We start from the raw sequence: 27,642 nt of genomic DNA on the forward strand, positions 1-27,642 counted from the left end.
AGCTTCTGCGAGTTTTCTGGCGAGCCCATTCCCACTTGTGCTTAGAAATTGGATACTAATCAGCACTGGCTCGCAGGCTCAGGTCTTACGATGCTAGCTAAACCAAGACTAACAGATCGCTCTTGTTCCCGTGCTGAACGTAGAGAAAGGATACCTGATCCGGCTGGAAACAAAAAGTGATTACTATGCTTTCAATTGTCATTGTATACATTCAACCTAGTTTTATGCATTCAGCTGAGAGTGTAAGCGGTACGCATTCACCGCGATCGCTAAGTGGTTTTACTGCTGAAACATAGGCCACCGTAACAGGGCCGGAAAAGCGGCGCAAGCCAGCTGTTGCAGCCTTCTGGTAAAAAGAATGAAAAAAAAAATACGCTGGGGGGGGGGGGGAGCAAGCAGGCTATCTGTGCCTTTCTTTTCAATAGTCGCAGTGTCCCTGGTAAAAAGCCTGATGCAAAGTATAGTGTTTTCCTCTGGCTCCCTGGACCGTTCTTTCGATTCTATGCACAACAAACAAAAAAAGGGAAAATTTTTGCCGGATGTAGTGGATCAGCGAGATATCACAATGATTTGGAGGCCTTGCTGTGATTTACAGTTGCGGCTTTAGAGTATGCCAGCAACAGCGGTCACTGCTTAGTTTTTAATTTTTCTTCATATTTTGGGGTAGCCAATAAGTTGCTATTGCTGCCCATGCACGGGGCCCTTGATTCCTGTTGATTTTGCAGCGTTCGGCATCCCGCAGAAAAAGAAAAAAAAAATTATCTGCTGAATATGGTGTGTGCTCGGTGAATACACCTAATGTTCTATAAAGAGTGGGCTTGCTGCATTAGCTGTCGTTGTGCAGGATTTTGACTTGCGTATTCTGTCAAAAAAAAAAGCTGTAATACCACTAACAAACTAATCATCATGATGTCGGCATTCTGCCATTTTTCTAATGCCAATATGGCCTAGCCTTTATTCAGGCAAAGGCAAGTTAGGAACCTCTTTTTTTTTTCATTAACAAACGAAACAGCTGACAGCAAAAAAACACCCTTTCATATGACTTTGTTTAGCACGCTGCCATTAATGGAGCATTGGACTTTCTTATGACATTCTTTGAAAGTGATGTGGAGACTGTTTTGCATTATTAAGATTATTGATGTTTATGCTTCTACCTATGCAAATGGTATCGTTCTGAGCAACCAGCAGCAAACACATGCTTTCAAAATGTCTAAGGTCCCTTTTGAATAAGCTCCAGATACATTGCAAAGCCTTCTCACAAATTAAGCACTCTGTTTACTGCAGGGAACTTCTGCAAGATACCAAGGAGATCCAAAAGCTTCGTAAACGACCCAACGGTGTGAGCGTCATCGGCCTAAACTTGGGCAAAAAGCTCACTCCCAAGGAGGAACTTGTGATTGTAGGTGGTGCCAAGTGCTTTATGCACTTGCCTGTGCATTTATCGGTGTTTAGAGGTACTCAGGAGGGTGTACTCGCATCCTAGAACTACCGTTTTCGCAGAGCCTGCCTGCCTGTGCGAACTGTAGTTCCGCAAACTTTAGGGGGGATTCGCTCACGAGATCTTGCTGGGGCCAACATTTCAACGTCTCGTCTTCCTTATTCGCGGCTGCAACTGCTCAACCTTAGCGCATGTATGCCCCATACACTCGCCCCCAACAACGAAGGTAGAGGAGGGGAGAGATGCATGATGGGGTAGATATTGAGGTAAACTGGCATTTGGTGGGTGACGTGGAAACAAATTATTAAAACAAAGAAAATGAGGGCATGGATGCAAACTTTTTGTTCGCTTTTTTCATGCCAGGAGGGTGGGTGTGATGGTTCGTGAGCTCTAAGACACAGACAAGTTCACGGAAAAGAAAATATTTATGCACAACACGATTCAAACACAAATACACCTACTTTCGATACAAGGCTGAACAGTACAACACTGTAACGTTCCCTCTGTCCCCAGTCCTTGCAGTCCCATAGCCTACAAGTATCTATACATGCCTGGCTTATTCGAGGACTATCGTTCAGCAACATCACTCAAGGCGTCGATGACCGCATAGTGGACGCACGCTTGAAGTAGGAGAGAGAAACGCACTAACTAGTCCGGCTCAGGAATGCTCCATAGCACGATGAATCCGCGTAGCGCCAAGACCACCCCCTCAGCATGCGATTGTGTCGGACCCCAGCAGACTCAGCACCGTGGACCAACTCTGTAGCTGGTTGGTCTCGGACACCATCTGGACACAATCAGTAGCCCATTCTAGCTCACTCACACGTTTATGATAGAAACGCGCTGCAAGGCCTGGTCTGGAAGCCACCCGTTCACTGCAGGAAACGCCAGGCTCGTCCCGGCTGGTCCGATCGCCTCAATGTGGCAACGCCCGCTCTGCCAATCAACGTTTTAAGGCCCACACGCCTTACGCTCGCCTTTCGCGTGCACACTTCGTCGTCTTCCTTTGCGTCAACACTTCAGGTTTGCACTTTCAAGTTCGGTTTTGGTGCGCTCTTACCACAGTAGGGTATCTTTTGCTGAGTCGTGGTTGCCAAAAAAGTGACAACAGCTCAATATGTTAATTTTTTAGGGATTGGGGCGGTGAGAAAACCAAAGAATAGAAGGCTTGAGTCTCTCTGGTTTTTTGTTGTGTAGCTGTCATATTTCACTGATTCAAGAGCCCCCTATTGAAATGTTTATACCTATTGAATGAAGCACAATATACCTTTGAACGAGATAAGAGTATATTTTTTGCGTCTTGGGGACTGGAAGTTTCATAAAAATGAGCAGAAAGAGTCGTTTACTACCATATAAACTTTGAAGGCGTGTTACTCCACGTGAATAAAAGCCCGCATTCTACTGCTCACATAACACCTCTCTCTCGTCCACGATGCTAGACTTGCTAACATCTTCAAGATGCCTCTGTGTTAAATGCGCCACTAGGGATAACGTTCATCTTTAAAAAAGCTACTTTACTTGACCTAGTTGATAGTTATCTTCTTGCTCGAATGTTCATTCTGTCACGAACAACAGCACAGTGACGAAACAGGACAGCCTGATAACGTCAGATGAAGTGGGCATTGTGTGGACACAGCAAGGAAATTGCCAAAAACAGTAGCATAGCGTTTTGAATGTTGGAGGTCAGAACTTCAATTATCTCAAACCTTCAATAATTCAGTCAAACTTCTGTTGCCCAAGAGACAGAGAATGGGAAGAATCGTATCTTATTTCAAAGTTTAATGCACTCCAGTGATTAGGTACGTTTAAAAAGGGTGCTGTTTCACCCCAATCAATATGGTAAATACCCAACAAAAACAAGTGAGGATTGATCCTTTCTGCTAGGAATTTCACTGCAACATTATCATTGTTGGTTCTGCGAAATAGTGACCTCTCCTCCTACCTTTTCAATGTAGAATCCACCCACTTTTCTTAGTTTCATTTTTTTCTGTTCCGATTGCGTTGTTTCCTTTTACTCGCCGCACATGGCGCGTCAGCCCCTCTTTCTCCCCTACCTGAACACCCGTTTGCCTTCCTCTTTTGTTCGGGGAAGGTACGAACTATTAAGACGATCGAGACCTGGGACTGCTTCGAACGAATACGGTTTATTAGAAGAAGCGAAGTAGCCCGCGCTCGCTCTAGGCAGCAGTCTTCTTTCTTCTTCTTCCGGCGTTTGATGATGATATTTTATAGGCTCCCGCCCGCCTAAGTTGAAATGTGATAAGCTCTCGCGGGCTATTTGAAACAACCTTCCATTGGGTATATGTGGTTCACCGATCTTCTTAGCTCTTTTTTGCCTGTGTGAAGGAGACAAGCTCTTGTTATTCCGTCTCGCCCAGTGTAGAGTTTTTCAATCCGGCACATTTTCCAAAATGTTCTTGGGAGCTTTGTCCACAACCAACAGGATGTCACCCTGTGAGAGTGGTTTTGCTTGCCGTGTCTTGGCTTTGACCGTAGCTCCTATTTCCTTGATATATTCTTGATGCCATCTTTTCCACCAAGCGCGCACGAGTTTGCATCTGCGTCGCCATGCGTCTTCAATGTCACCGTTGTACAGTCTTGTTTGCCCGTCTTGAAGCTGTCGCCGTCCACCTATGATGTCTGCCGGCGTTAGTGGCATTGGCTCGTCAGGTTCTCCATATACGTAAGTCAATGGTCGATTGTTTGAATAGGCCTCACCCTTTGTTTGTCTCAGTAATATTTGGGTCTGTCTTATCCAGTATTTCTCTGCATTTGTTACCTCTTTTCCTGTCAACGGCCCTTTGTGATTTTCCTTTCTTGTGTTGTTTATGAATCTGAACACCCATGCTGTCACTCTTATAAGCCGTCCGTATGATGAATACCTTTCGATTTCCAAGATTGGCGCAATTTCAGATCTTCCCATGCATTGGTGACATTGTGTTTTATGCTGGTCTTCCACGTCTCTATTTGTGCCAATTATGCTTACTAAGTTCTTTTCCAGTGATGTTATCCATTCGGGACCATTCCACCATAACTTTGACGTTATCAATGCCTTTGCGATTATTCCTCGTGTAAGTAGGTCAGCAGGGTTGTCGTCACTTTGAACGAATGACCAGCTTGCTTGAAGTGTTTTTTCTCTAATTTCTGCGATTCTGTTGGCAACAAACGGATCTCTTTTGCTTGTTCCCTTGATCCAGTGCAGCACAATCATCGAGTCTATCCAGCAGTGTATTTCCTGAAAGCTTTCGTTGAAGTGACCTTTGATGTAGTCCCATAATCTTGATGCTACCACCGCTGCCATCAGTTCAAGTCGCGCCAATGTCAGCTCTTTAATTGGAGCTACACGGCCTTTTGCTGTTACTAGCCTTGATTCTTTGCTTCCATCGTGGTATACTGCTATCAAGTATGCTGCCGCTCCGTATGCTAATGGGCTCGCGTCGGCAAATACATGCAGCTTGTATGCTTGTACTGGTGGATTCTTGCTTGCGTAGCATCGTGGAATTTCTAGAACTCGAAAGTCCTCCGCTTCAGACATAAGGTTCTTCCATTTGTCGCATTCATCTTTAGGGAGCTGGTCGTCCCACGTGACGTTCATTTTCCACAGTCTCTGCAGTCCTATTTTCGCGTGTACTGTGAATGGCGACAACAAACCGAGTGGGTCAAATATCTTTGCTGTGGTTTGTAACACAGCCCTTTTTGTCAAGTGCGTTGTATCTGTTAATAAATTCCACTTTTCAATAGGGAAGCAAATCATGTCCTTTGAGTGTTTCCATATCAAGCCCAGGAGCATTGTAAATCCTCTAGATCGAATATCTATGTGAGAATCGTCTCTTTCGTTTTCATCAATTATTTTGTTTAATCGCTCTTCATTGGATGTCCATTTTCTCAAATTCATCGCTGCATCTCTGAACACTTGCTTTGCCTCTTTGTACAACTTAACTGCTTCATCAAGCGTTGCTGCTCCCAAAATGACATCATCCACGTAGATCGCTTTCTGGTGTGTCCTTGTCGTATCAGGAAACTGGTCTTCCACTTGTTTCAAATGGTGTTTAATTGTAGCTGCCAGTATAAATGTGCTTGGTGTTGTTCCGGACGTTACTCTTGTCATGCGCCATGTTTGCACTTCATTCATTAACCTTCCTTCAGCGTCTTGCTTCCACCACAGAAATCTCATTGCATCTCTATCCTCTTCATTAATAGAGATTTGTAGAAATGCCTTTTCAAGATCTCCAACTAACGCCACCTTTTCTTTTCGGAAATTAATGAGCAGCGATAGCATGTCCTCATTCAAATTGGCTCCTGCCTCTAGGTTCTCGTTTAGAGACATGCCTTTTCTAGAATGTGATGAGGCGTCAAACACTACTCGAACCTTTGTTTTGGCTCGGTCCTCTCTAATGATCGCATGATGTGGCATGTAGTAGCAAAGTGCATTTGGCTGTTCTGATGGCTCTTGGACCTCCTCTGCGACTCCTAATGCCATGTACTCTGATATAGCTTTGTCGTAGCGATACAGCATGCCTTCATTTTTTTGCAGCCTTTTAGTCAGTTGCTGTAGTCTTTTTATCGCATTTTCCTTGTTGCTTTCCAAGTTTACGTCCTGTTTCCATGGCAAGCTGACTTGATAGCGACCGTTTTGTTGTACAATCTTGCGCTCGAATTCTTCGACCACTTCATTTCCGGTGTTATCCAAACTATTTCTTGAGATCCCCATTGACTCCAGGCTCCAGAACTTCTGTAGCTCTTGCTGGAGTTCTGTCTCCGCAGCTTCGACCTTCAGAACCACGACTGCTTGATTATGTGTTAGTTTTGTCTTGCTTTGCTCTGACGGCCCTTGTAGTACCCATCCCAGTATAGTTTCTACAGCCATCAGTCTGTCCTTGATTCTTTGAGTTCTACCAGTAAAGAATTCCCAATAATAGTCTGAGCCAATCAGTAGTTCTACAGAATCTGTTGCAGTCGTCTCGGTCCTGTGATCAGCCACTTGTATATTTAGCTGTTTCATTTTCTCGCTGAATTTCTTAGTTGGAGTGGGTATACAACTGTGTGAGATAACGTCGACTTGTAACGCTTCAATCACTGTTGTCGTGCTTGTTTCTCGTGATCTTACAGTCACTTGCACCACGTTCATTAGTTTGACCTTTTCGTCTCCTCCAAATGAACCAATCGTCAGCCTTTCCTGTCGCAACACCTTCGCACCTATTTCTTTCGCTAATCCCGCTTCAATAAATGAACGTTGACTTCCGCTGTCTAATAACAAACGACAATGTCGGCCACATGTTTCTCCTTCTATGCACGCTACAGCCGTCTGCAAAAGCACAAACTTATGCTTGATATTTTCGGTTGCGTGTAGCGTAGACGTCGTCGCTTCGGCTTGCGCTGTTGAGACCAGCTCTGCCCTTGTTTTCTGCATCACCGTTCTACACACTGACGTGGCATGTCGTCCCTTGCATTGCTTGCATTTTACTTGGGCCTTGCAAATGCGTGCAGTGTGGTTTGGTCGCGTGCATCTGAAGCATGCTCTATTTTCGGTAAGCATAGCTTTCTTTTCATCCATTGGAATGCTTCTACGACAGTTTTCGGTTGCGTGGGTTTTCTGCTTGCAGAATAAGCATATTCTGTCCGCTGAGCTATAGAAGCTTGAAGTTGTGCGCATCTGTCCGCGGTTCTCTCTTGGTTTTGCAGTTATCCTCTCTTGTTCACGTGTTTTTTCAGGAAAAGCCGCTTGCTCTCTTAAGAATAACATAAGCCTGTCCAGCTTTTCCTCGCACGCCTTTCCCGTTGCGTTTTTTTGCTCGCCGTTTTCTGAAGCTGAGCTGTTTCTCATAGCCTCTTTTGACTTGAACTGCACTGATAATTCTGGTAGAATTGCTCTTTTCAATACCGGTAATAACATCGGCGCATAGCTCTCGGTTTCCACTTTTAGTGACTTGAGTGCCAATATGTTAACTTGCACTCTCTGTACTAGCCTATTTAAGTCATTGGTATCTTGAACAGACCTCACTTTCTCCAAACTCAATAGCTCATTCATGTGCATTTCAATGGAATGTTCTCGATTGCCGAACGTTTTTTGCAATATTTTGATTGCGTTATCATAATTTTCCTCTGCCGAGTACTGAAGTCCTTCAATAGCAGCCGCAGCTTTTCTGGTTAGTGATGCTAACAAGTAATTGAACTTCTGTCCCTTGCTCATGTTCGGTTTCAGGTGAACTGCCGACTCGTACTGAGACCAAAAGCGGTTCCACTCCAAAGTTTTTCCCCCAAACTTTATCATTTCAAGCTTTGGTAGCTTAACTAGTTCCGTTGCTTCTTGTCCCGTACTTGAGGGCGTCACCTGCCTTGTCCTATCGCTTGAATCCGATTGTTCAGGCTGTCGAAGTCTGATTTCTATTGCAGATAAGATCGCCATTAACTTCATGTCGTACTCTATGACGCTTTCGAATTCAGCTTCAGCATTGTCTTCTGTTAGAAACTTTTCCATTTGCTTGTTTGCGCTCTTGAGACTGTCGCTTATTGCTTTAATCTACGCCTGCGTTGTAAGCAGCTGCTCCCGGTTAGCTTCATCATTAATTTGCTGCTGGGCTGCGTTAATCAGTCGCGTGATCTGGGAGCGAAGCGCTTTCCTTTTCTTCGTTATCACTTCTTTGCTCATATTGAGGCGGTTAACAATGACTCCTTACTTGTCAATCGTTCGTTCTGATGCTCGTACTGTCCACCGTGGTCTCGTCGCTCGATCCAGGTCGATCCTCTGCTCCTCCGCCGTTTTCTTCTCTGCTGCTCCGTGGCAGGTTGACCTTTCTTGCCGGCGAGGAGGTAGTATCCTGGTTCACGGCACCATTATTAAGACGATCGAGACCAGGGACTGCTTCGAACGAATACGGTTTATTAGAGGAAGCGAAGTAGCGCGCGCTCGCTCCAGGCAGCAGACTTTTTTCTTCTTTTTTCGGCGTTTGATGATGATATTTTATACGAACCATGCGCTGAGGCTTGCATTGGCTGCCTTGAGAAAGACAAGACTGCTTGTCGGCACATTGGCTCCAGCGACACGGCAACCAGATTTCATGCCTGTATGCAGTATGCGAGGATTTATTGCATAGCTGCCAGCTCGTCAAAATAGGTTTACATGCCTTGAAATACCCAACAAAGTTGATGGCTGGACAACCACTACCGTAGCTCGATTGGTACAACATTGAATGAATTGCATGGAGGTTGTAGGTTCAGCCCCTTGTGGCAGCAAGCTGTCTTTTCATTCTTTACATTCATATAATAATTGCTGCACTGCATTAAAAACAATAAGTAAAGCTTCCATTACCTTTTTAGGTTTCATTGTCTGTTGGTTTCATAAGGTTTTTGTAGTACAGTATCAATTGACTTGATAAACTAAACATGCTCTAGATACCGAACATAAATTAATTGTAAGTATTTATTCAAGTCCACATTTCTAAAATAAACTGAATGTCATCAGCTTGTTTTCAGCTGTGTTTGCCCTGTTTTCAAAAAGCAAGGTTGATTGAAACTGTGAAGGCATGGTCTCACCTTATTTTACCTTGTCACGATCTGAAGCAGCTTGGATCTACTCATATGCTGTAATAGATTAAATTATTTATTGCTGTTTCGCTAAGTCAGCCACCCCTACAAACCTGTGAAAGGTGCTTGAAAAGATGCTATGCTCTGTGCATGTGATAATTTTAAGTTTATTGGAAGCAGTCTAACCAGTGAAGGTACCTCATCCTGCTAGTATGCAGTAGGCCTTTATTCAGGGCCCACTTAGTTGACACTGGGTGTTTCAGGAACTGCATTCCAAATTCTCAAAAATTAGTGAAATGTGATTGTTTGATGCCTTCAATGTTACTTCATCTGTAGTCTCAGGCATTTTATCATGGCTAACGAAATCATTTGAGATACTACTTAAGAAGTTGAAATTAGTCAACTCTTAATAAGTGGTGTCAAGCAGTTATGTGAAGTGGGATAATTGAAACCCTTCATGGGGAAATCCACTGACGCTTTCAGATTCTGCAGCTTTGGAAAAATGGCTTTAGTACTAATTGTGAAGTAATGGAATTCAGCCAAATTCATTGGCGAAGCCGAAACACGAAAGAACGTGACTGCCATATTTTTCTTAAACGTGGAGAATGAGTAGGCGATGTTGTAATCATATACTTTCTATAACTCCTTATTTTGCCAGAATTAATCTATTTAAATTCTCATTCTTTCTCCGAACAATTATGGATTGAAATCATCTGCCTCCTGTCAACTGTCATTTGCACAGTTGAGTGCCTTTTCTTAGGTTACATTGTAAGCAGTCTCTTTTTGCAGTGTAATTAAAATTGGTTCTATTTCATTCACTTCATAATTTCTTTGACTGTTACTGTTTTCTCACCCATTTGTGTTTACTGTCTTTTTGCCACCTATATTTCTTTAATTTCTTCCAGATTCTGTTAGTATTATTGCTTCTTATCCACCTTTTTTTGTGCAATGTTTCGATGCTTTTGTATTCCCACTCCTGCATGGGCCTTGTGGCCTGCAGTATTTCTGTAAATAAAAAGTAAAGTAGAAATATGAGTCATCAACTGACCTTGTTCTGAGGGTGTGCAAGCTGCACTTCTAATTGCAGGCATACATGGCACACATATGTTAACTAACCTGAAATAACTATACCTCTGTAATTGGTTGTCTTGAACAACACTTCTGTTGTCTTGAACCAAGGCATCGTTCTGGTCATCTGGTGCTCATTGGTGCTTCAGTTTCGCCGTTGACTTTGTTTCATTTCACTGTGCCACAATGTTTACCAGATACTGCTTTCTCCATAGTATCTCAAAGCTTTGATGAGTTTGCTTGCATAAAGAGCTTCAATTCTTCGAAGTGTGGCGGTTTGGGCTAGTTGGTATGACATGACGATAGTTATAGTGTGAGAACAGAATGACAACAAAGGGACACTTTCAATTTTGTCACTTTGAAATCTTCCTTGAAGTAAGAGCTTAGCTTCACTAATTAAAAATGAAATAATTCATTTCAAATTCAAAGGTCAAATAATTCAAAGGTCAACTTGCATTGAGTTGATTTAAAAATAGTAAATTTAGATTTATTTGGATTAATAAGTAAATGATTTTTGTGGCACCGTGTAGTTTCGCTGCAATGTACAGCATTTAATTTATTAGTGACAATCTTAATAAAGTCTTGATAATCAAAGAAAGTGATAGTATCGTCGACATGTAAAATTCAGTAAGCCGTGCAATAATGTCAGGAAACGTAAAGTAATAAAGTCACAAACTCAGTAATCAGTCTTGATAAAGTATTTTAGTAGAAGAGAATGAGCCTACTGTGTATACTGTGTGCTTTCTGTTAAAGGAGTCGGGAAATGAAAACAGAGCTGCCCAGTTGTAATGTTCTCTGATTCAATAGGGATTAGGCGTGCCGATTCTAAAATATTTCAGCGCAGCATGTAGTTTATAGTTTTCTCTGGCTCCTAAATGACCATGCGATCCTATCGGCTGCTATAGGCACTAATATGTCACGTCAGTGAAACGTCATGGTAAGAGAAGTTTTAAGCCCCGCCGCGGAGGTCTAGTGGCTGAGGTACTCGGCTGCTGACCCGCAGGTCGCGGGATTGAGTCCCGACTGCGGCGCCTGCATTTCCTATGGAAGCAAAAATGGTGTAGGCCCGTGTGCTCAGATTTGGGCGCACGTTAAAGAACCCCAGGAGGTTGAAATTTCCGGAGCCCTCCATTACGGCGTCTCTGCCCCGCCGCGGTGGTCTAGTGGCTAAGGTACTCGGCTACTGACCCGCAGGTCGCGGGTTCGAATCCCGGCTGCGGCGGCTGCATTTCCGATGGAGGCGGAAATGTTGTAGGCCCGTGTGCTCAGATTTGGGTGCACGTTAAAGAACCCCAGGTGGTCGAAATTTCCGGAGCCCTCCACTACGGCGTCTCTCATAATCATATGGTGGTTTTGGGACATTAAACCCCACATATCAATCAATCAATTACGGCGTCTCTCATAATCGTATGGTGGTTGTAAGACGTTAAACACCACATATCAATCAATCAATCAATCAGAAAACTTATAAACAGAGCATTAGCTTTATTTTGCTCTAGAATAATAAAGAACTTAGGAAAGGAAAGAAAAAAACAACAGTAATATTTGTGCTCTGAGCTGTGTATACTACTGTGGAAGTACAGCGAGTGACCTGCTTGGTTCCACTTTCAAGTACATCCGGGCTCCGTCGTGTGTTCCTTCTCCCGTTAAGTGCAGCGTCCCAGCATTTTTCTTGCTGGTTGCGTTAGATTGTGTTTGACAGCATGGTTTATGCGGCCCAGTCCTCCCTATGCCTACAGTTTGCTTTGTCAGACAAGTGCTGCACAACTTATCCATGTGGAAACAGCCTTCGTAACAGCTTTACGACGCCGCAATCGAGACGGTATGATGCTTCTTGGTCAACTACGACTCAGCAAAGATAGCCGAATTGCCATGTTTTGTCGGCGAAAGAGGCTTTTCGTTGGCTCACTAAAGTGACATCAGCTGCATTTGAGGGGAACTTGAACAGTGAATCAAAATTGGGCTATTATAGCTATTAAATAACTCGGAAGATGAAACAAGTTGAGTTATATTGAAAGGACGGCCAAAATTCGAAGTACACGTAGCTGAAAGTTTTTAGGAAATGTTAGTGGAGCTTTTGGCGCGAAAGCCACATTTGCAAGACTTCAATATATTAAGTTTGTTGTCGTATTTGTTAAGCCAAACTACAAATAATTTTTCACTGACTCTAGTAAGGAGAGAAAGAATTCAGATGAGACACTAGTTGGAAACAAATAGCTTATCACCATTGTTACATGCTGGAAGGAGTGCAGCTATCTTCAAAGAAGTATGGAAAATGCCATTCTTAATCGCAAGGTTTATATAGTTATAGAAAGTGGTTCACAAATGACGTCAACTACAAGTTTTAATGGGAATGCTGAGGTTTTATCAGTACCAGGGCTGGTCTCTTTGAAACTTTTGATTGCTGTAGACATGTCATCAGGGCACATTACTACACTGTAGATTACAGAGTGCACTGCTGTATTCTTGACGGAACATCTCAAAGAAGTAGATACTTAAGGCATCTGCAGCATGTTCAGGGTTATCATCTGTAATGGCGTTATATGTCACTTTCCTAAAAAATATTGACGCACTGCCGGAATTCGCTGGTGCCACAAAGACGAGGAGGGAGAAGAGAGTGCAAGGAGAGGGCGGCTGTGGGGCTGACTGGCCTGTCCCTTGTGCTGGACAAAGCACCCTCTTGTAAATAAATTCATTGCATTGTTACAATATTAATGTGGTGGTTATTACTATTAACTATGGAGGCTGCAGTAGATGCCGTCTAAATTTGTGACATAGCGAGTTGCCTGCCATGGGAACTTTATGGTGATGTTGCCAGCTGCTTTTCTTTTTATTGCTTTAAGTAATGTGAAAGAGTAAATGGGAGCAAAATTGCTTTTCTTCATCGTGTCCCTTCAAGCATGTTCTTGTTTGGTTCAAGGTTTGCATGACAGTTAGCGGTAGCAGTTAAATATAACTCTTATGATTTTGCAGGATGACCCATTCAAGATGAAAACTGGAGGCATGATTGACATGAAAGCTCTCAAAGGGAAAAGGTAAGCTTCATTTTCATTGTGCAGGCCAAGTGTTTTTTTCATACAATAACCAATGCTAAGATTTTCTTGCACTTTTAATGCTTTATTGGTGTTAAATATGTATGTTTAATCTTGTCACTTGGAAGGCTCACAGGCTCACCCATAACTGAGAAACTGGTTTATAATATAATGTTTCCAAAATGTCTTTTTTTCCAGCATCAGCAGGGGCTTAACTGATTCTGACATGTGCCATTGTTTGAGCTGGGTTACCTATACAACACAGAAATGGAAGAAAGAAAGGGAACAGTTGCTGCGTTTCTGTCACTCAATTGGGTATTTTTGTGATTGTAATTCTAGAAGCGTTAGCCTGTGCCACTTCAGCAAATGTGGAACACTGTTCAGCATGGCACCAAATGTGGAACATTGTTCAAAGCAACTGGTTTAAGCCAGCTGGCTGCTCAACATTAAGCGCTCTCATGTTGTCTAAAGGCATTAATAGCGCAAGATGGGCCCTTACAAGATTGTAACCATAGCAATTTCGTTCTTTCTTGGCTGTCTTGGCAGCACTTGACCACTGCTGATTGTGCCGTCTGGACACAATGCTAGGCTCGCATTTCAGTTGTGTCTGAAAGGAATGTTAGCCGTAGCAACTGATTCTCTTGTCTTGATGATTGTGTAGCTATAGCATATGGCTTCTAAGAGGTCTTAGTTTTGGAAGGGACTGTCATATTACCTTGATCCGAAATGCAAATTTCAGTCTTGTATGCATTGTATCTATCAGTGGCTGCCAGCTTTTATCACCTATCTACAGGACTTACCTATATATCATGATAATGTTTTCCAAGACGTTAACCTTTGTAAAAAAAAATAATGCAAGAGCCAAGTCCACGACCACCCGACTATCACTATCGCTGGCCCAATTCGTATGCGGCACCCCGGGACACCTTGTGGGGTCTCGACGTGGCGAGCGCATCGCCACGCCACGCTTTTGGAGTGAACGGACACAGCAGACGCGGTCGGTACAAAGCACACAACATACATACATTTATTATCTAATTTAGACGACGATATCGTCCGCCGAATGATACACCAATTTCAATTAACACGCTACCATACAAACAACATAACGCAGTGACACACTAAACACACAATAACATGATAAACACACACTAACACACACAACACAATAACACATACCCAAGGCGGCGTCGCCAACGCCTGACTTTCCACGCGGGACCCCGGCGCGAAGCCCGCGGTGCCGAGCACCGGGGACCCGCGCTACAGACAACCGTTCGCGGCAGCCGCCATGCGCAGACGAGACTCGCTCAACCCTCGCCCACCACCAAGCCCTGCCTTCCGCCAGGGGCCACCGCCGGCGCTACCACTCTACCAACAGTGGTACTCAAAGCGAACAAAACGCCATCTATCGCCCGGCGTTGGTCACCACCGAAATAAAGCCTTGGGGCGAGACACGTGCGCCACGCGGCGCAGACAACTTTACAGGAGGGGAGGGGTGTCAGCACCCCCACATTCCCCCAACCTTAAATCAAACCATATCCGGAAATCAAAAATTAGCTACACAAGCTTTAACCAAAAAAAAATGATATCGCACGACCATAATGTCCTTGCACCACGACACCACCGCTGGTCGACACTGCTGCACTGTCCAGGCTAGACTTCACCTCAGTACCAGCCCCGCAACAGCAACGTTGCCGTCGGCGCGACGATCCGTCGCTAGCGCCGACACGTCTTCCAGTTGCGACCAGCACTCGCGAGGGCGCCGGACTGCAGGCAGTTGCGCAGGTCCCAGGCATCTCCATCGCCCGACCTCACGACCGCATTCGTGGCCAGCGACGCTGACGATGTGCAGGACAGCCGGCCGGGGATGACATCCCTCCCGCCGAATACATCAATAACAACAACAAAAAAAACTTGGAAGAAAACAATCGAGCAGGTCCTCGGGAAGGGAGCTTCGAGCTTTTCGTCCACGTGGTACGTGTGTCAGTACTGCTAGCTAATACATCGGTGGCGGCCGAGACGCCCATCAAAATAAAACAAGTCACTTTTCCTAACTCATGCTCACAAGAAAAAAAGTGAGGGAAGCAGAGCGCAACACCTCAACGCCGCGATCTACCTAGTTATGCCACGTGCGACAGGCGGCTGCGTAGAGCCTTAGGCCTAATAAGTCGCTCGGCAACAACCGGCATCCACCCAGCACCCAGCCTAGGCGCAGAAGAGGCAGCCGCGAGGAGACGTCCACTCTGTGAGGTGGCCCTATCGCTCGCCGCACACAGCAGCTTACCGAGCGATTGGCGTCCACCGCCCCGGGCGGTGTCACGACGCCTCGGCGTCGAGCCGCAATACCAGACAGCAACGACGCCCCGCTCCCTGAGCCCAAAGATATAGAAGAAGCTATTTACAGAAAATCGGACCACCCACGAGGCTTCCGTACTCACTCGCTTCGGGCCTGGCCTACAAACCACGTGCTCTAGGCCTTGCTCACCCCAGGATGCGGACCGCATGGCTCTCGTCCTAATTCGACAACGTTTTTAAAAACTAACAACAACAAAAAATAACAACACTTGCGAGCAAAAAAATAAATAGAAAGTCAACCTGCCGACAAATTCAAACACGTTACAAAACCAATCTCCTCGCTTCTCGACAAAGCACACCACCAAAGCTAGCAAAGAAGTCCCCCCTAGGCCTACTCTACTCCGGCTCTAACAAAATCCCTGTATTGAACCGCAAAAACTGTCGTCCGATACTCCAAGAGCTCCACGTTGGGAAGCCAGTGTGGGGTCTCAACGTGGCGAGCAAGCGCATCGCCACGCCACGCTCTTGGAGTGAACGGACACAGCAGACGCGTTCGATACAAAGCACACAACATACATACATTTATTATCTAATTTAGACGACGATATCGTCCGCCGAATCATACACCAATTTCAATTAACACGCTACCATACAAACAACATAACGCAGTGACACACTAAACACACAATAACATGATAAACACACACTAACACACACAACACAATAACACATACCCAAGGCGGCGTCGCCAACGCCTGACTTTCCACGCGGGACCCCGGTGCAAAGCCCGCGGTGCCGAGCACCGGGGACCCACGCTACAGACAACCGTTCGCGGCAGCCGCCACGCGCAGAAGAGACTCGCTCAACCCTCGCCCACCACCTAGGCCTGCCTTCCGCCAGGGGCCACCGCCGGTGCTACCACTCTACCAACAGTGGTACTCAAAGCGAACACAACGCCATCTATCGCCCGGCGGTGGTCACCACTGAAATAAAGCCTTGGGGCGAGAACGTGCGCCACGCGGCGCAGTCAACTTTACAGGGGGGGGAGGGGTGTCGGCACCTCCACAACCTAAAGGGGCATTGACGCTTCGTGAGAAACCTTATATCACAGGCAAGGCGGTATGTTTGGTGGAAACAGATGGAATACTAGACATTTTGTTTCAATTTCATGGAATTTATCTGGAGCATTCTGTTCTGCCTGGATGTAACTTTAGCGAAGCTAATCATTGTCTACCCAAAAACTGGACATACTAATGCTAGACACTTCATAGTGTGTTCCGTCTGCAAAGTTTAGCAAAGATAGAGTAAAGGAGGGACAAAAACAAGGACTTGCGAGCATCAGTGGTTCATATTCTTCTTCTGTGAGTTACTGTTTCAATATAAACTAGAAAAAGGCCTAGCACTGGTAGTGTGCACTCGGTTATATGCATGGGCTGAGGCTTATGAAGACGTGTAACTAATTGTGCTAGTTCAAACACACTCATGGCGCTCGGTGCACATCAGACAGGAAAAGAAAGTAAACGACACAAATACTTGTGTTGTGTACTTTGCCAAAGCATGTTTCCGGGCTAGTTGGTTAGGGTTCATCAATAATGTGGGTATAGCACACCACGACAAGGACACAGAAGAGAGACACACACACATAACGCTGTGTGTGTGTGTGTCTCTTCTGTGTCCTCGTTGCGGTGCGCTATACCCATACAAATTGTGTTTTGTTGTTGCTTGTGTTTCGTGTTTGGTGTGCACTGACCGCCATGCTTACTAAGGGGTCAGAGCATAGCCATAGCAACCACCCCTGTTTTGCAGGTTGGCCTAATTGTGGTGCTGCTGCTACAATAAGCAAGTCTTGGATTATTTGCTAGGCAGAGAAATCTTGCCACTTGTGAGCAAAGCTACTAGTGAACGGCAGCACTGTGCATTGCAATTTTGTCATGCCACTAACATGGGCACGACATGGTTGTCATGCTGTCGTATTTACCCAAGTCTAACACCCGATTTCCACAATGGGGAAAATCTCGGTTGTTGTGCAAATTTGATCTGTGTGACCCTAAAGGGTCGGTAAACAGACCCTGACTTTTTCTATTTTTATGCTCCCCAAACAATCTCTCCAATTCGTGCAGTAGACCGTGGTGATCACATTTACTGAATATTTTTCTAAATTTTAAACCAGCTGAAACGAATGTTCTATTCCCTGTAACTTCCTATTATAGCACGAATTAACAAAATTCTTGCTGCAGTGTGTTCACATAGCAAAAGTGCACATGTTTCTTTTCGTTACAATTTTAGAACTTTGGGGTTGTTTACTGGCCCTCTGAAGGACCCCTCACCAGGTTTGACAATTTTGAGCTGATGAGCGCAATGCATGCATTGGGTGTTGGTAATCACGTCTGCCAAAATTTTCAATGCTACGCGCGGCGGTAATGGGTCAGATTTCAAGATGAACGCTGCTTGCCCTTCCTTTCACGGCCGCGCTCTTAGAGAATGAGGACAGGGCCCAGACATAGGAATTGCCCTGCATAGACAGCAGTGCTGTGACATTGGTCCTCAATGTAGACGACTGTGCTCTGACGTTGCCAACAGTAGCATGCAACAGGGTGAAAATTATTTCACATGACATGTACAGTAGACTCGCGACAATTCACTCTGATAATTCATACATTTTGTTCATTTAAACAAATTTCAATTTTTTGGTTGGCCGTATTCTTTCAATGTACTTAAAAGCCTCTTAATTCAAATTCAATCATTTGGTTATTTCATACTTTTTGCAGTTTCGTACCAGAAAATATCTACTGTTTTCCCATTACTGTTTAAAAATTTGCATGCTTATATAATCCTAACAGTATAAAAATGAAAAATAAGCACCTGAGACTTTTAAGGAAAAAGGCTTTGCTAGTAAACGAATGTTTGAAATGAAGCACACTCATGGTAAACCGTGATGCTTCTGAACTGGTATTGAGAGCTTTGTGTTGAAGGCACATACCTATAGCAAAGAAGCAGTTGGCAATTCACGATTTCTTTAAAAGGTCTAAGCAGCAGTAAATATGGACAGCAGTAAATATGGTAAACAGGAAACTTGTGAACGTTACTTTTCTGTTTTCTGTTCATTGCATGCAGTTAGGGTTTAAAAACACTTAAAAAATTTTTAAATGTGATAAAATCAATGCCTAATCATAATGTGTGGTGTCACCTTACCCAGAGTCATCTATCTGAGAGCTTCTGATAATTCAAACGAAATTCAGAGGTCCCTTCGAGTTTGCATTCACAAGAGTCGACTGTAGTTTATGTAATTTGTTGCTTGAATAAATTAATAAAACTTGAGATAAATAATGAGAAGTAAAAGGGGAATGTGCTTGGCTTTTCAATTTTGCAACGATATGGAGAGTTCATATGTCTGCGTTTCGCATGCATTTGTGTCCTCGCAGATAGCACATCGAGCAGACGCGAGCCCAGGAAACGAAATGAATGGTTCTGCGCGTTCGAGCACTCAATATGCTCATCTATTCTACCTTGTCTAAGCTAGCGTTTCCAAATGAGTGCATACCGAGGCATTCATCCCGCAAAAACAGGCAGTATACCACAAAATAACGCTGGTCAACAAAAAAAAAAATGCCGCTCGTGTCCTCAGGGGTTGGGCTTGCTCGGGTACATCATGTGCACGTGACCATTTGCTCAGATGCCAGAGAGGATAGGGCAGATATTTGGCTTGTGAAGGCTATGAGGTGCAAGTGGCAAGGGGTTTTGATCTCGCCTCCTCTCATCAGGCTTCGTGCCACTTCGAAATACTAGTTTTCTCAGCTGATTTCTCAGCTGATAATGAACTAATTGAAAAAAGCTATGGTGATATAATGCTTCAAGACACAACTACCAGCGTCTAACTAGAATTTGTTATGGGGCCTGGTGAGGGGCCTTCTAAGAGGGAACATCTTTTTTTACTAGTGAACAACTTCTTTATTAGGTCTATACTTCATTTACTGTCATTATTGGATGGTTCACATTAAGACCACATCATCTCGTCTTCACAGCTGCCCATTGCATTTGAAATGTCTCATTTCAAAAGTGTGCCATCATTGTGATCGAGGATTTATGGAGGTACTTGCATGATGTAAGAGATTACAGGGCATGTTCTTTATATGTTTAGCTGGCAGGACTCAATGTATACACTTCCTGTAAGCCCTCCTGTTCATTTCTGCGAGTGCTATTGAAACGAGGGAAGTTTATTACTGTCAAAATATTGATATCGAGCAAACAGAAAGCACCGAATCGTTTACACATGCTATATCATGTGTACATAATACTTATAGTAAGCGTACATTGCATGTAGTCCCCATTATGTGTAGCCCAACAGCCTTTTGCACGAAATGTGGCCAATTGCTGACAGTGAGCTTTGCGACGAACGCTCTTACAGTGAGTGTATCATTTGTGCAAATAAATGGGGCATCCGAGAATGCAGCCTCAATTTGGCAATCACGGGATATCATCATATTGACGCAAGGCGAACGCAGTATTCAAACTACGCGCGCTAGTTCGTGCGCCCCCCCCCCCCCCAAGAGATCAGCGGCTCGATGATCAAACAAGAAAAGGCCGTGACGGCGCGCGCTTCCTCAGCACGGGATTTTGATGAAAAAGAAGTGGACCACCACTCGAGGGTTTTTCTCTCTCGGAGATTGATCCCTTTTTGCTGATTGCCTGTTACAGACGCCGCTACTTTTCGGGCACAAGTTCGCCCCAATAAACAGTTATTCGTACACCATTTGGATTGTACGTAACAATTCTGGTGGAGGTGCGGGGTAATGATCCCAAACCCAGTTGGACTTCGAGGAAGCAGCCCGGAACCACGGGCAGTCGAACCAACTGAGCTCACGCCGGTTCATCAGCGCTCCAGCCGTCGTCTACGTGGTGAGCCGCCGAAATTTCCCCTGCCACTAGAGGCCAGAGTGCCTCCAGCTGTCTCCGGTGAGAGTACCGAAATGTCGTCTCCAACCGCTGCCGCACACGCCGTTTCGTCTCCAGTCGCTGCCACGCACATCGTTGTCGATGAGCCACGGACGCCGGACCCTTTTCATGGCGATCCTCATGAAGACGCCGAGGATTGGCTGGAGGGTTTTGAGCGCGTCGCCAACTGCAACGGATTTCCCGAAGAACGGAAGCTCCGCCGAGTTTATTTCGCATTGCAGGACAGCGCACGAACGTGGTTTGAAAACCATGAAGGTACCATTCGATCGTGGGATGATTTCCGACGGGAGCTACTGGCCACATACCCGAGTACAGACCGCAAGGAAAGAGCTGAAGCCGCCTTGCAGGCAAGAAACCAGCGCAACAATGAAAGCGTCGCAATGTATGTGGAAGACATGTGCCGGTTATTCCGCCAGTCTGATCAAAATATGAGCGAGGACAAGAAACTTCGGCACCTGATGCGTGGGGTGAAGCAGGAGATTTTTGCCGGTTTGCTCCGATGTCCCCCGCGGAACGTCGCTGAATTTCGCACCGAGGCGACAGCGGTTGAAAAGACTCTGCAACAGCGAGCGAGGCACTACAATCGAGATGTTAACGTCGCATCCGTAGACGCGGTGTCAGCAGTCTTCGGGAATGGCATCGACGTATTACGAGAGCTCATTCGATCGGTGGTTCGAGAAGAGCTCCAGAAGCTAAACGGCAAACCCTCTACGGTCTCGTCTTTAGGGGAAGTTGTTCGGGAAGAGGTGAGACAGGCAGTCCGTGAGCAGCAGCCACAAGCCCAGCCTTATTTCCCTGGACCTTATTTCGCCGCAGCAAGCACGCATCTGCCGAAACCTCGATTTACGCCGTCTCCAGCCGAGACTAGGATCCGAAAAGCTGATATATGGCGCACTCCTGATCGAATTCCGCTTTGTTATCACTGCGGCGAAGCTGGCCATCTTTACTGGATGTGTGCATATCGCCGAGCTGGACTTCGGGGTTTTCCCGTAAACGCTGCCTGTCCACGGAATGGGGAGCGACCTTTCGAAATCGAGGAGTACTTGTCAACGCGTCAAGGGGCTCACTCCTCGCAGCAGCATCAGTCTCGGTCGACAGCGCCACTGAGGTATCGGTCACCAAGTCCGCGCCCATCTTCAAACTCTCCGAGGCGACTTCCCCAAAGTCCGCTTCGGGAAAACTAGAATCGGCGACCTGGGGAGGTAAGGCCGCTGCCTCCCCAGGCCGCTGCCTCCCCAGGTGGAAATGTGATGACGGACACGAGACTACGTGCGGAAATGGTAACGTCGCTTCTGATTTGTCGGTAATTATAGACGGCTACGAAACGAATGCTTTAGTAGACACAGGCGCAGACTATTCCGTCATGAGCAGGGGACTTGCCAGAACGCTGAAAAAAGTGCTGACCCCTTGGATAGGACCACAAGTGCGAACCGCCGGGGGACACCTTATCGATCCGGCAGGCATGTGTACCTCTAGAGTTGGGATACGCGGCTTCACCTACGTCGCCAGCTTCATTGTCCTGTCGAAGTGTTCAAGAGATGTAATTATCGGAATGGACTTTTTGCAGGCCAATGGCGCAGTGATAAACTTGCAGGAAACGTGCGTCTCGTTCTCGACGAAACACGCCATCGCGACTTTCGAGAGTGAAAAACGATTCGATGCGCTCCAGATTGCAGGTGATGATGTAACAGTACCTGCAAGATCCATCATCGTTGTCACCGTAAAAAGCAATGTGTACAACGACTATGAAGGAATGGCAGAAATCAATACTGGGTTATTACTCGAGAAAGGGATCTGTGTAGCAAGAGGTATTGTACGACTGCGTGATGGGTGTACGAGTGTCTTCCTGACAAATTTCCGAAATGAGGTGCAGCACCTTGCGAAGGGAACTGTGGTCGGTCACTGGCATGATTACGTTCCGATTACGGATTTGAATTCTTCCGAGACTGCACCACTGCACCCTGACGGTATAGATTCCATACTCGCATCTATCCACATCGAAGCAGCCCTATCACCGAACCAGAAACAAAAAATCGAGAGCCTTATACGGGAGTACGCCTCATGTTTTTCCACGTCATCGAAAGTGCAAAGAACATCTATCATCAAACACCGCATCATAGTCGATCAATCTGTTAGACCTATTTGCCAGCACCCGTACCGAGTGTCACCAAAAGAGAGAGAAGTCATCAGAGGCCAAGTTGAAGAAATGCTCAGGGACGACGTAATTCAACCGTCGGCCAGCCCATGGGCCTCACCTGTAGTACTGGTAAAGAAAAAGGACCAGACCTTGCGCTTCTGCGTTGACTACCGAAAATTGAACGTCGTCACAAAGCGGGATGTCTATCCCCTTCCAAGGATCGATGACACCCTTGACAGACTACGAGACGCAAAATTCTTCTCCTCTCTAGACCTCAAGAGCGGATACTGGCAGATAGAGGTGGACGAACGAGATCGCGAGAAAACTGCTTTCGTGACCCCAGATGGGTTATACGAGTTCAAGGTACTCCCATTTGGCCTGTGTTCCGCACCCGCCACATTTCAGCGGATGATGGATACTGTGCTGTCCGGGTTAAAATGGCAGTCCTGCCTTGTTTATCTCGATGACGTCGTGATCTTTTCGGCCACCTTCGATCAGCATGTGGAACGACTACGTACTGTGCTCGAAGCGATTAGTTCAGCAGGGCTGACGATAAAACCCCAAAAGTGCCATTTTGGTTTTCATGAACTGCTTTTCCTCGGTCATGTGGTTAGCTCTGAAGGCATTCGACCTGACCCCGAAAAGACAGCAGCTGTAGAAAAGTTTCCTAGACCGACAGATAAAAGGGCTGTGAGACGATTTTTAGGACTTTGTGCCTATTACAGAAGATTCGTTAAAGATTTTTCGAAGATTGCGGAGCCACTAACCCGACTGACGAAAGAAGACATGCCCTTCACCTGGACAAGCGAGCAAGAAGAGGCGTTCAATGAGCTACGACAGCGACTCCTACACCACCCTGTCCTGGCACATTTCCACGAAGAAGCCGAAACAGAGATTCACACGGACGCAAGCAATTTGGGACTAGGCGCCGTCCTTGTGCAGCTGCAAAACGGAGAGGAAAGAGTGGTCGCATATGCTAGTCGCACTCTTTCGAGAGCTGAAATAAATTATTCGGCGACGGAAAAAAAATGTCTGGCGGTAATATGGGCCATACAGAAATTCCGACCATACTTATATGGTAGACCATTTCGAGCAGTGAGCGACCATCACTCGTTGTGCTGGCTCGCAGGCCTAAAGGACCCTTCTGGGCGACTTGCTAGATGGAGCCTCAGGTTGCAAGAATACGACATAACAGTCGTATACAAGTCGGGTCGCAAGCACAGCGATGCTGATTGCCCATCACGCGCACCAATGGAATCTGCACCTGGGGAAGATGGAGACGACTTTCCGTTTCTTGGGGCCGTGAGCACCGCAGACATGACTGAATATCAGCGATCTGACGCGGAGTTGCTTAAACTGATCAAGCATCTGGAAGGGCAACCCGTGCGTGTTCCTCGAGTTTTCGTCCGGGGATTGTCCTCGTACCTCATGAGAAACAACGTTTTATACAAAAGAAACTTCGAGCACAGCAAGGAGAAATTCCTACTCGTCGTTCCTTCGGCCTTGCGACCCGAAATCCTGGAAGCCTGCCACGATGACCCAGCAGCAGGACACCTCGGAGTGAGTAGAACATTGGCTCGCATCCGCACAAAATACTACTGGCCAAAGTTACTGGATGCTGTACAGCATTATGTAAGGACATGTAGAGATTGCCAGAGACGCAAAACGCCTCCATTGAAACCTGCAGGATTTCTCCAACCAATTGAACCACCTGAGTCTCCGTTCGAACAAGTAGGAATGGATCTACTTGGTCCATTTCCCACGTCATCAATGGGCAACCGATGGATAGTAGTGGCGACAGACTACTTAACCCGGTATGCCGAGACAGCCTCTCTCACCAGGGGCACGGCTATAGAAGTAGCTGAATTTTTCATCACTAACATTGTACTACGGCATGGTGCCCCAAAGGTGGTTATCACGGATCGAGGAACTGCATTCACAGCCAATCTGACGCAGTCCATTATGAAACTTACCCACACAAGTCATAGGAAAACAACGGCTTACCACCCCCAAACTAATGGGCTAACCGAGCGACTCAACAGAACTCTAACCGATATGTTGTCCATTTACGTTGACTTGGAGCACCGTGCGTGGGACAAGATACTGCCGTACGCCACTTTCGCTTACAATACTGCTGTGCAGGAGACTACTAAAGTGACGCCATTCCAGCTAGTCTATGGTCGAGTAGTTACCACACCATTAGATGCAATGCTGCTTGTAGGCGACAATACAGAGCACATGCCTGACATCAGCGAATTCATTCAGCGAGCCGAAGAAGCACGGTAGTTGGCGCGACATCGCAGAAAAGAACAACAACGCGTGGATGCAAACCGTTACAACCTTCGTCGGAGAGAAGTCGACTACGCACCAGGCGACCTAGTTTGGATTTGGACTCCTGTGCGGACGCCTGGCCTTTCCGAAAAGCTCATGCGCCGCTATTTCGGCCCTTACCGAGTCCTTCGTCGCGTCAGCTCCTTGAACTACGAGGTGTCACCGGAAGGACAAGTGAGCTCATCAAGATGCCGAAGGAGCACAGAAATCGTGCATGTAGTCAGAATGAAGCCATACTATGACAGGCAATGAACATCGAATTATACACACCCGATTATGAGGAATACCTATTTCTCCATTGGAAATCACGCATTCAGACCATCTCAGCAACACTGCTTTTACGCATCGGGACGATGCGTTTTCGGAGGAGGAATAATGACGCAAGGCGAACGCAGTATTCAAACTACGCGCGCTAGTTCGTGCCCCCCCCCCAAGAGATCAGCGGCTCGATGATCAAACAAGAAAAGGCCGTGACGGCGCGCGCTTCCTCAGCACGGGATTTTGATGAAAAAGAAGTGGACCACCACTCGAGGGTTTTTCTCTCTCGGAGATTGATCCCTTTTTGCTGATTGCCTGTTACAGACGCCGCTACTTTTCGGGCACAAGTTCGCCCCAATAAACAGTTATTCGTACACCATTTGGATTGTACGTAACAATATGATCTGTGCTATCATTGTTTGGTGGACGCTCTCAAAAGTGTTCAAAAATAATTTCCTCAGAACTTCAGGGCTTCAGAACCAACAGCGACTTGTGTGTACAATCAGGAAGATTTCTTTCTTTTATATTCTTGGACATTTCTTTATCGTTATCTCTTAAGTCATGTCGCACTTTAAGTGTTTTCATTGAGTAATTTGTTACTGCTCATTTTTCTTAATTGGTACTTTGATTGGTTTGGGCTCAGACAAATGTGAGCACATCTCATGCCTTCTATTTTATTTTAAAGATGATAGCCTTTCTTGGGGACCTTCGATGGAAAAATTTTGGTCTGTCTGTCTGTACATTTGTCTGTTTGTCCGCCCTAACGATACCTCAAAGGCTTCAAGTGGCCAACCCCATCCACAGCACCCACCAATATTGCTCAAGGTTTAGCATTCATAGTTGTGCGATTGTCAATTGAAAAAGAAAATATTGCGCATATCTGAGGCGCCATAACAACATGTCTAGGTTTTGTATGTCTGCTTTTATATTAGAAGAGGCGCATACAAGTAACTCCAAGGACTGTATCATTTAACGTGCTGCGCTGACAGTGCAATGTGATGCTCAAGAAGGTGTTTCTAATGCTTTGCTACGATGGCACAGTGGTGGCACCTGCCCGTCGCTTTGCATTCTACACCTTATTATTTCTGTGACTGGCGCGCATCTTTCTCTGCGGTCGCGCATGCGTTCGTTTTCGAAGATAACTGCCAGATGGCGCTCGTGTATAACGTGCCTAGATGCGCTTGTTCGCCTCCGTTACACGCTCGAGGCACTCAAATGACAGCGCCTTCAGAATACCATTCACTGATTTTCTTGTGCAGAACATCAAATAAACGTTTTTTTCACTCTCTGCAGACGCAAGACTATCGTCTTTCGACGACATTTACAGTGTAACATGTAGATTTGGGCCAATTTTTTAAACATCGTTCCTACCACCCCCTTTCTATTCCAGCAAGTTTGGTAGTATCTAACAAGAACACATTCAAAGGGCAAAGCTTAGTGACCATGACTTTGAGAATGCCGTTAGAAAGAAAAGCATTCTAGAAGGCGAAATGTGTGCAAGCGTGCAATGTGAAGAAGAGAAGGTATCACATAGCGACATTCTGTGGGCCAGGTTTCTTAAGTGTTGGCAGTAAAGAAGAGCTTGTGTGGGCCAATGTTTATAGATACTTTTTCAGTTTCGCAACTTCTCTGGTCGCGCCTAGGGAGAAGGCGGCCCATCGCCGCACCCGCCACCGCAGCCCTGTATTCACGCCTTGTGCTAGGAGAGTGAGAGTCGTCTGCTAGCGCGAAGGGTGTCACTTGAGCCTTTGCAAGCGCCCGAGTGAGAATTGTGCATACAGTTTGCTTGGTCGTTACTCTCGATATTTAACAGAGGAGACATGCTTTGATTCGTGCGGGTTGTATGACTCACGAACTTGAAAAAAAAACCACGTACTTTGCAGGTATCCGTTTCGCACAGTGACAAAGTGCTCGCTTCGTCCTGCGCTTTCCTGTGTCTATTGCATCAAGACCACATTAGTAGTTTACAACTGAGCGAGCTAAAAAATACGAATCTTAAACTTATACCACTCGGGATTATGTAACATGAGAACTTGGCAACTATTTAATTTAGAGTAGGATGAATGAAACAGTGCTATTCCTTGTCTTTTTTTTCTCCTGTGGGAAAACGCATCGCCAATTGATAGAAAACTGACGTACACATATAATTACAGCAATTACAGTGCATTCATTATCATTAGAGCAATTCAATCAAGAGTGGGTTCACTCTTGACTAGATATCATTCAGAATGATAGCTAAAGAAGAGAATAGTCAAATGCATAATATGTGCTACATCGCAAAAGCGACGTTTTTGTAAACCTTGCACTGTACTGATCGACATTACACATTCAGGCTGTTTGAAAATGCAAAGCAACTTAAATTTTTTCAATTTATTCAAACATGGCGAAAAGGATAACGTGTTACATGACAAAGGAAAGCATAGAACGTTGGGGTTCAAAATTAATAACATAACTTTATTTACACACATGTACATACGGCACAGAATTGTCGGCAGGTTTACTGAAAAAATTCGTTACTGAAAAGAAGTTCGAAAAGAAGCTTGTGCCTTCTCGGGCTCTTTCTGTGCCCGAACCGCACTGTTGTTCTCTAAGCATCTGGCTTGTGT

At 45.6% G+C, this 27,642-nt stretch overlaps 1 protein-coding gene across 1 annotated transcript in view; it reads left to right on the forward strand.

Moving 5' to 3' along the window:
• The window catches only part of LOC119184011 (splicing factor C9orf78), a 100,860-nt gene that overhangs the window by 1,237 nt on the left and 71,981 nt on the right, over positions 1 to 27,642 (forward strand). The window contains exons 2-3 of the mRNA XM_037433842.2: positions 1,285 to 1,399; positions 13,004 to 13,065. Coding sequence (XP_037289739.1) covers positions 1,285 to 1,399; positions 13,004 to 13,065 — 177 coding nt within the window. The remainder of the gene's footprint in view (positions 1 to 1,284; positions 1,400 to 13,003; positions 13,066 to 27,642) is intronic.

Source organism: Rhipicephalus microplus, chromosome X (assembly GCF_043290135.1).
Source record: "Rhipicephalus microplus isolate Deutch F79 chromosome X, USDA_Rmic, whole genome shotgun sequence".
NCBI classification, from domain to species: domain Eukaryota; kingdom Metazoa; phylum Arthropoda; class Arachnida; order Ixodida; family Ixodidae; genus Rhipicephalus; species Rhipicephalus microplus.